Raw genomic sequence first — 9,678 nt, forward strand, 5'->3', positions numbered from 1 at the left:
CATTGGTAAAAGCACAGAACTAAGTACAAGCACAGGAAATATACTAGCTCAGGGGCTTTGTCCAGTCTCCTGAGGCTCAGAATTTGAAAGGATGTGGTGTGGTCAGGATCCTCTTCACAAGAATATTGTGAAGTTACCAGTGTCAATGCACTTTACTCTCTGTTACAGGTGATTTTCTTTAATGTCATCATGCTCACACAACTGAGAACTTCTTACTGTCAAGAGTCAAGTTGTACTCTATTCTTTATCCTTGTTTTCCCTTTACTTAGCACAGAATCTAACATATACCATATATATCTCCAACAACACATATAAGAACTACTTTTTCCTAGTCCCTCTTTCTCTAATGACCCAGCTTCCCTTGATGAAGTTGCTACTTGCCTTCCTGTCAAAACTAGTCCTAGATGATAGAACAAGTCCCACATGCCCTGCCCACACATCTGTGACATATATAAACTCCAACAGCTGCTCTGCAATAGGCCCAAGGTCTTTCCTCACACATTCCTTACCCAACTTTGAAAGTGCACCATTTTTGCTTACCATACGCATTGTTTCCCGGTAAGCACAGAGCATGGTATTCACATAGTAATCAGAAAATCTATAATTAGTCAGGCTGGAAACAAGGTAATAAACTCCCCAGCAGAGAGTAAGAGAGTGGTGCAGATTTGACATGAATTTATCTTTCTTTTCTCTCTTTTTTTTTCTTAACATATTGGTTACCAAATTTAGCTTTTTCTACATTTCTAAATCATGTATCCTGATATTTAAGATCCCTCTTATAAAATTCATTCAAGAATTACTTTTAAAAATACATACCGAATAGACAGTCAAATCCAAACCTTTCCTTCAATTGAGTTTCACAATTTGAAAGGTCTTTGTAAATTGTAAAACAACCTATTACTTATGACATAACACAAATCAATGTCATCCCTGGTATAAAGGGATAGTCAGCTGCCCAAGTACTCTTCACCCTGTTACTCTACCTGGGAGATAATGTTCTCCTGTGCTTTTTGCCACATGCAGTTAGGTAGGGAAGTTAGTATTCCTGTGCCCCACATGGAACTATGGTTCTTATAAATTGACCTTGTTGTTAGAAGCATTTGTTATTTAGTAGAGTTCTGCAGAGAAATGTTGTATGGTGAAGAAGCATAAATTGTTTTGTATTCTATTTGTTAAATCCAGAATTGGGTTTTCTGATGACTAAGAGGCTTCGTCATCTGTCATACTGAAGTTTAACAGATAAACTGTTCCTGTTCTTCTCTGCCACTTGTGACCTTGGGCAAGTCCCTTAGAAGCTCTCTGATTTTTCATATTCTCTAATATAAATTGGGTTTAATATTATCTTCTCTGTTTATACCTTCAATGATACCAAAGGGTACTCAGAGAGATCAAGCAGGAAAATGTATGTGAAAGTAGTTTGTCACAATCACAATTACAACAACAAGAGTAATAGCTACATGTATTCAGCATTTAATATTTGTCAAGCACAGCTTTACAAGAATTAGCTCATTTAACTCTTATCATTACTCTAAGAAATGTAAGGTCTATCGTCCCAATTTTACAGACAGGAAACCAAGACATAGAGGATAGGTAACTTTACAAGTCTTCTCAGCAAAAAAGTTGAAAAAATTGTCATGTACTACCTATGCCCCAGGCACAGTAAAACAATGATATGAAAGTTGATGCACAATGTAAGAAATAATATCTTACAGAAAAATAAAATCAGATGAGCCAGCTGAGGTTCAGCAAAGTTTTATGGCTTACTCAATGCCAAGTGTTACATTTTTAAAGTATCTATGATTTACAAGATATTTAGAATATGTCTGACATACTCTATTATTAAGATGAGGGAAGTATAAGAAAGCTGTTAGAAACCTGGGGGCTGGATTCAACAGCTATGTTTTAAATTTAGCACCACAAAACCAGCTATTTTACTGGAAGATTAAATATGCCCAGACATTTATAAAAATAAATACTCAAGAAATTTTAGTTTCTATTACTATAACTGCCCAATTCCTGTAGCTGAGTCCCAAAGCACATCAAGAAATCTAAATAAAATCATATAGTTCTCTTTGAACATGCTAATGGAGCATTTGCAATGTCTGGATTTGGAGAGTTATAAAACAGGAGAGCCTCACATGAGAAATTTTTGTTTTACTCTTTCCTAATTAGTCAATATAAAAAGAGAAAAACCTACAAATTCACATCATAATTAAGAATTAGTTCAGAAATAGATTTTCATTCATTTCTTTCCATTTTCTGCATATCAGTACAAAAAAAATCTATTAGAAATAAGAAGAGGGCAAAGATAACTTCCTAACTAGGGAAGGGAAGAGGGCCTAACCCCCATGGGCCGATGGAACATCAGGCATCCATGGCCCTGTGGACACAAAGAACATGACTTGATGCCAAATCAGACAGCACAACTCAAATCCTGCTCTTCCACTATTAGCTGGGTGGCCCTGGGCAAAGTTACTTCATTTCTGTAACTCTATCAAGAGCTTCTGAACATGGAGAGCTGCTCAGCTACTCCTCTATGATGGATTCCGTGGGATCTACGGCAACTGTTGTCCTTGTGGGGTTTGAGGTATGAATCACCTCATTTCACATGGTCCTAAAAGTACTTTTTGGAGACTATCAGGATAAGACTGGCCAATCTAGGTAGACACAAGACATACATCATGGGAATTTGTTGAATAAATAGGGCCCTACTTAGCAATGAACCAGGCAAGTATCAAGAGTCTACCTGAGCAAGAATTCTCTCTGTAGCAGGCATACCAGATATCCCGTCAGGTTAGGGCAACTCAGCTAACAGGGCTTTTGAGCTTGAGGCTGCCAAAGACAGGGGAATGGATCCCTGAGGTGCTGAACACCACCTTATAGGTAGAACTAACTTTTCAATTCATCTAGAACTATGATTTAGGAGGCATTTCCCAGCTTGGGAGTTAAATTTATATTGTAAAATGGGTAAGCCTGAAAATGATGCTGGCTGTTTGGGGACAGAATATATGTGTAAAGTAGGAATTGCAATTTATTAGGATTTGATCAGCACATGTATGTCATGTGACTCTTGCTTAGCATGTATAAATGCTCAAAAAAATTGGTAGCTAGTATAATAGCAACCCTTGAAGATCTCCAAGATAATAGGCATGAATACCTTTAACCAGCATCATTGGTTGCTCATCTCTCATTTTCATTTTGTTCGGAGAAAGTCTCCCTATTTATTGATCAGGAGACAAGAACAAGGATTTTAAGGAACTTGTCTAATATCTCATAGTATTCATGAAATAACACAGTATTTAGAAGGAGCCAGTTCAATTCTGGAATTTGGGCTCACAAACACTATGTGTTTTCATCTCCCTGGTGAAGGTGAGAAAACAGATTTACAGACAATAACCTGCCTGAGGGAATACTACTACTTAGATTTGAAACAGAAGTACAAATTACAGCAACATCTCCTTTTAAACACTAAGCTATTTCTAGACCCAAGTCCAGAGACTTAGGGACCCAGAATAGTTTTCACACACTAAAACATGGAGCAACAAGGTATATGGACTCATAATGAATTTTAAAATATGGAAACCCAATCGAACATTTGTTGATGATATCTTCTGGTCTATGATAACCCCTGTGCTTCTAAAGCAGCTGAAGACTCCAAATGCATGAATCTGTCCATATGCCAAGAGCTTTATCATAAGACCTGGCAGCTCATGATTAAAGAGGCACTAGAGTCCCCAGAAATGCCCTTTCAAATATTTTCCATATTTGTTCTCCCTTCAGGCCATGAAAAAGCATTTCTAGCAACAGCTGAAATTAACCTGTTTTCTTAAAAAGGATTGGAATATTTGGATGCAACACTTATAAAGAAAGTTCCTGGTACTCCAGACCATGAAACAGTCAGAGATGGAGTAGGACTATTTGAAGCGGTTCATGGAGAAGTTCAAGGACTTTAAAACTTCTAAGCAGGAAGGTTCCTGAGCCATCATTGTCCAACCCCTCCTACTTAATAAGGATGCAATGGAACTGAAGGGAGTTGTCCAAAGCCACTGAGCAAGTTAATGAGTGGCAGAGCCAGAACCTGTAATAAGAGATTGGATATGCCAGGATTGCATATATTCTTAGTCCAAGATTTACTCTTAGAGTAGACATTTCGCATTCTCACTTTTGATTACATTTAAGTCCAAGTATAAACTCTCATTGTCAAATACTGATTTCAAACATTGTAAAAAAAACAACAAAAAAATTAAAAGGTTCTCATTTACATATCTTTCAAAAGATAACTTTAAGGCCAAATCAAGAAATTTTATGCCTAATGTCATAGACCCTGACATAAGAGTTGCTTTAAAATACATATAAAGCTTTTTATAGATTATATAAAGACAGAGATATATTTAAAAAAAAATTGAGATGGGAGACTGGGGCATTAATTTGCCCCTGATAAATACAAAGCAAAGAATCACAAACTCCCTTGACTGAAGGACAGAAAGCAGGGTGTTGAAATTGGGAATAAAGCCAGCTGTTAAAAACAGGAATGGGCAAACTCCAGATAGTTTCATATTATCCCATTTGCTTCTATTAACTCGGCTAGGGGCTTCCCTGGGTCAGCTCAGACACAAGGGCCTATGTGGCACTCTGAGCCGCTTAACCAGTAAGACTATCGGCCCAGAAAACAAACTTGAGAAAGAGCCACCTAAAGCGATTGCTGAGGTTCTCACTCTGGGTGCCAGCAGTGGCCTGTTCTGAGTTGGAGAGACACCAGGGGAAAATAAAACGCCACCGAACGCACTTGAAGTTTCAGCTGGAGCAAAAAAAACTTTTTCTTGTCTTTGAGAACAAGTTTCCAAACCGCCAGGAATGCCCTGGAGATCTGGATCTTATTCTTGACTGAGGGCCGCTGTCCTGGGACTGGAGACCAGCTTCAAGGCGCTGCCGCCCGCCCCCGACCATCCCAGGCTCTCACCTGCGATGTCCCAGAGCTGCAGGCGCACTACTGTCTCCGGGTCCCAGTGAAGCACTTTAAGCGCGAAGTCCACGCCTATGGTGGCTCGGTAATGCGAGGAAAAGTTCTGGTGCACATAGCGCTTGATGATGCTGGTCTTGCCCACGCCGAGGTCGCCGATCACCAGCAGTTTGTACAGGTGCTCCTTGTGCGGGGCCTGCATCCTGGCGGCCGGCCCGCCGTGCAGTGCCTGGCCAGGGAAGCACAGCCTGGGCTGGGCGCGGGAGAGTAGACCCGTAGCTCAAGTGTGGGAGCCGGAGAGAGGCGTCCGCGGTGGGGCGGGGGCGTAGGGCGGAACTCCTCCCCTGAGGTTAATCCTCCTTCCTACTTCGCGGCCTTGGAGAAGGGTGGAGACAGGAGCTGCTCCGGTTCCCGTCTTATTGCCTGTTGCTGCACTTATTTGTACTGTGCTTCAGAGTTTCCACGGAGATTTTTTCTCCCCTTTGATGCCAGGCACAAACCTTTCAGGTGTAGATTTTATTTTCTATGTTTTGCTTGCGAGAAAATTGAGTGACAAAAAATACCACACTGTGAGGGGGCTGGGAATGTAATTCAGTGGAAGAGCACTCCCCTAGCGCGTGAGGTCCAAGTTCAATCCCTATCTCCTGGAAGAAAAAAAGAAAATGTACTACTAGAGAGATGAGCCAGTGAAAGACCTAGGTGAACCCAGGTCTCCCAAGGACACAGGGCTCCATCACCACCCCACACTTAGAGCGTAGAGGCAACAGAGAATGCAATATTAGGAAGCACAACACCAGGATTTGGGTCCTGCAGGCCCCTGGTTTTGAGTAGAGAGATCTTGGGCAATTCCTCTGAGCTCCCCAGGCTCCAGGCCTCAGTGAACTGTCAGCAGCTTTGAGAGGTGAACTTTGAACACTTTCACATCTTTTCTACTGTCAATGAACTAGCAAGAAGGAGGCGGGAGTGAAAATGCAATCACATCCATGACTTTCAGCATCTTAAGAGCTCAGCAGCACTGACAATTCAATCAATCGGTTTTATTATCATAAGTAATAATATTAGCAAGCTTTCATAGAGCATTTGCTATGTGCCACAGGTTTTATACATATGTTGCTTAGTCACTCAAGAAGTCTTAAAGATAAGTACCATTATTTTTTCCATCTTACAACTAAGGAAGCCAAGGACTAGACACTTTAATTAGGTCCCAGGGTCAAAGGTTTTTTTTTTGTTGTTGTTGTTGTTGTTGCTTTTTTTTTTTTTTTTTTTTCATTTAATCAACATACATTGAGAACCTTCCCTGTTAAGCACAGCTCTGTGTGCTTGGGATAATACAGGAATAATAATGGAGACAAGGATTCCTAGCTTGAACAAATGTGGGATAAGAAAAAAATTGGTATAGAGTGGCCTGGAAAAGTCTTGTGAAAATGGGGACAATTCAGTGAATACTTGAAGGAAGTAAGATGGGCATGCAGGTCTTGAGGATAAGTATTCCATACCAAAATGAGGTATTGTATACCTGAATATATTGGGAATGAAGCTCCTCTCACCCACCTTCTTTGCAAACCTCAAGTGGTTTTCCTAATCTAGGTGCAGTCTGGATTATTCTCATCTTTATCTGGTCTCCCCTTCTGATCTAGAGCATATTAGAACATTAGATATTTACTTTTATGTTAAAGGACAGGAAGGGCATGATTCAGGTTTTCTTGGGCACAAAGCTATAAAATTGGGTTATGGAGCTCTTTAAGCAAATGAATGTAAAATTTAAAAATTAAATTTAAATAATTTGGAAGGGTCCTGAAGCTTCAGCTTCATTGCCTCTCTGAAGGAAAGAGATCACTCTTTCAGGGACACTGGCCAAGAATGGTGAGCAAGCTCCCTGGTCAGGCAGGAAGTATGTACAATTTGTTTCCAGAGGAATTCATTTAGGTCTCATGATAATTTTTCACAGTGGGAAGAAATTACCCTCAGTTTATATTTTTAAATCCTTTAGACTAAAGTGATTTGATAAGCATAATGGACTAGAAGTGCAGTGAAATCTTTGTTAAAGAATCTCTGTCTCTGAACCTGAAAGTGGCTCTTTCTCCCAGCAACCAAGAGGCAGGAGGGAAAGAGAGAAAGAAGGGAAATTGCATGGTAAAGGAAGGAGACCCTCATTGTTATACAAAATTACATATAAGAGGAAGTGAGGGGAAAGGGGAAAAAAACAAGAGAGAGAAATGAATCACAGTAGATGGGGTAGAGAGAGAAGATGGGAGGGGAGGGGAGGGGTGGGGAGGGGAGGGGAGGGGAGGTGGGATAGTAGAGGATAGGAAGGGCAGCAGAATACAACAGACACTAGTATGGCAGTATGTTAAAAAGTGGATGTGTAACCGATGTGAATCTGCAATATGTATACGGGGTAAAAATGGCAGTTCATAATCTGCTTGAATCAAATGTATAAAATATAATATGTCAAGAGCTTTGTAATGTTTTGGACCACTAATAATAATAATAATAATAATAATAATAATAATAAAGCACCCTGCAAGCCTGTCTTCCACTGTAGCTCCCCAAGCATCTCTGGCAATGTTTTGACATTTTCACTACCCTATATTGCTAAACCACAGCACACCTTCTCCTGAAAACAGAAAGGCAGATGATTCAATTCTGTAAAAGGTGTGTGAGACGACTACAAATTTCTCAGAATTAAAACCTGGAGTGGTATCTCAGAAATCCTAACATCACATTTCTCTAAGTCTTCATTCCTATGATATCCAATGTGCATACATATGCTTGCACTTATAACGTGGAAAAAATAATTAAAATGATTGGAAATTGGTTTGCAAATATAAACCTGAAAGGACAATCCCTCAAGTTTCCCTCCCAGTGCGATAGGTGAGCTTCTGTGAAATTACCTTATTTGCTTTTGCCATTGAGAGAGCCATAGGGAGTTATTTATTAGCTTGTGTGAGGTCTTAATTATTGCATCAAAGAAATACTTAAAGGACTGCAAGATAGGGCCCTGTAGACTTTATTGTAAGAAAGGTAAACTAATTTTTCTTCAATTTTTCTACAAGGAATGTGTAATAAAACAGATGACTGCAAGATAGGGTCCCATAGGCTTTTTTGTAGGAAAGGTAAACTAATTTTTCTACAAGGAATATGTCCTAAAATAGATGGGCCTTTATTTTGCAAAAGACATACTAAGGAATGACCATATAATTTATCCAAACTGAGCCTCCTGAAAGTAATAGGAGACATTTTAATGATTACACCAAACAATAGGAACAAGCAAGGAATGTCCTTGAGAACATTCATTCCTGAAGCAGAGAGTTATCGATCACAAATGAGATCTACAAATAACAGGAATATTTGAAAAATCTCCTAAATCACTACTTTAACAATAAATATGTTTGTCAGGTTAAGTCTGAAGTTCATTTCTCTGTTGTCTTCAAAAACAAGCAACTAAGATAAATATGGAGCAAAATGATTTTGTGTGTAGTAGAACTTCAACTTTCTTGTATTGGGTACCCTTTGTTTTTAGTAAATTTATTTAATCTTCGAAACCACCCTGAAGCATGTATCACTTTATATAATGAAGGAAATAGGGCTAAAATAATTTAAATTTTCTCCTCAAAGTCACATATATGAAGTGACAAAATGAGAATTTCTAAATCCATGTTTTTTTTCTAATAAAGAGTCTATTTTTCTAGTAGACCAAGAGTCTATTTCTGTTGCTCCCAGTGAAGGTAATAGTGTCATACCAAGGATCTCCAGTGCATAAGTCCCTAACCTACATAGGTGATGACATAAGGACTGGTGTGGCCTAACTCAGAAGGATAAAAGTTGCCATAAAATGAAGACCATCAACCCAGCAATATTTATATGCAAAGCACCAAAAAGGAATTTGTTGTTTTGGTTGGTTGGCTGTTTTTTTGAGGACCAGGGTCAAAAAAAGGTTCTCAAATTTATCCAGATGACAGTATAAGATATAAGCCTGTACCATCAAAATGCATTCATTTTGGTCAGAGCATTAAAATATATATGGCTCTCCACCTATACCCTGTGACCTTCATAGACCTTTCACTGCAACTTACTGTTCTTCCTGTTCATATGTAATTTTCTTGTTTTCCATCTTTGGAATGGGACTTTCTCTGCTTGCACTCATCCACTCCTGTGACAATACAGTAATTTAGACTAGAAATTCAACTCTGAAATCTGGTGAATTTTTGATTTCACAAAATCTTCTTCTTCCCAGTTATAAGATCTTAGTAAAAAAATTTAACTTCTATAAATTTGTCCTTCATGGATAAATTGAGGATGGCATTAGTTTCTACCTCAAATTTGTTTGGAAGACTAACAGTGCATTAAAGTGCTTAGCATAGTGCTTGGCCCAGGATATCCACCAAAAAATAAAAGTTAAACTAACAAATGTCTGCTGATTTCCACAGCTGTACTTAAAACCCCAACATTACACCTACATTCATTCCATACCCTGGTTACAAACTGCCTGCTGGGCATTTCTATCAGGCTTTCTGGCAGACATTGCAACTAAAACATGTACAGAATTGAACTTATTATCTGTCCTAACAGACTCGTTCCTTTTCCTGTATTCCTGGTTTGGGGTTGGATCCACCCTTACCACACTATGAAGCTTGAAAACTCACTTGACTCCTCCCTCTATATTGCCCGCACATCCTGTCAGCTGAACCCTCTGATTCTATCGCAAATTTCCAAGT

At 39.2% G+C, this 9,678-nt stretch overlaps 1 protein-coding gene across 1 annotated transcript in view; it reads right to left on the reverse strand.

The window, feature by feature from the left end:
* The window catches only part of Rab38 (RAB38, member RAS oncogene family), a 54,766-nt gene extending 49,604 nt beyond the window's left edge, over nucleotides 1-5,162 (reverse strand). The window contains exon 1 of the mRNA XM_026401531.2: nucleotides 4,961-5,162. Coding sequence (XP_026257316.1) covers nucleotides 4,961-5,162 — 202 coding nt within the window. The remainder of the gene's footprint in view (nucleotides 1-4,960) is intronic.
* Between the last annotated feature and the right edge of the window lie 4,516 nt (nucleotides 5,163-9,678).

This window comes from Urocitellus parryii, chromosome 4, assembly GCF_045843805.1.
Source record: "Urocitellus parryii isolate mUroPar1 chromosome 4, mUroPar1.hap1, whole genome shotgun sequence".
Taxonomy (NCBI): Eukaryota; Metazoa; Chordata; class Mammalia; order Rodentia; family Sciuridae; genus Urocitellus; species Urocitellus parryii.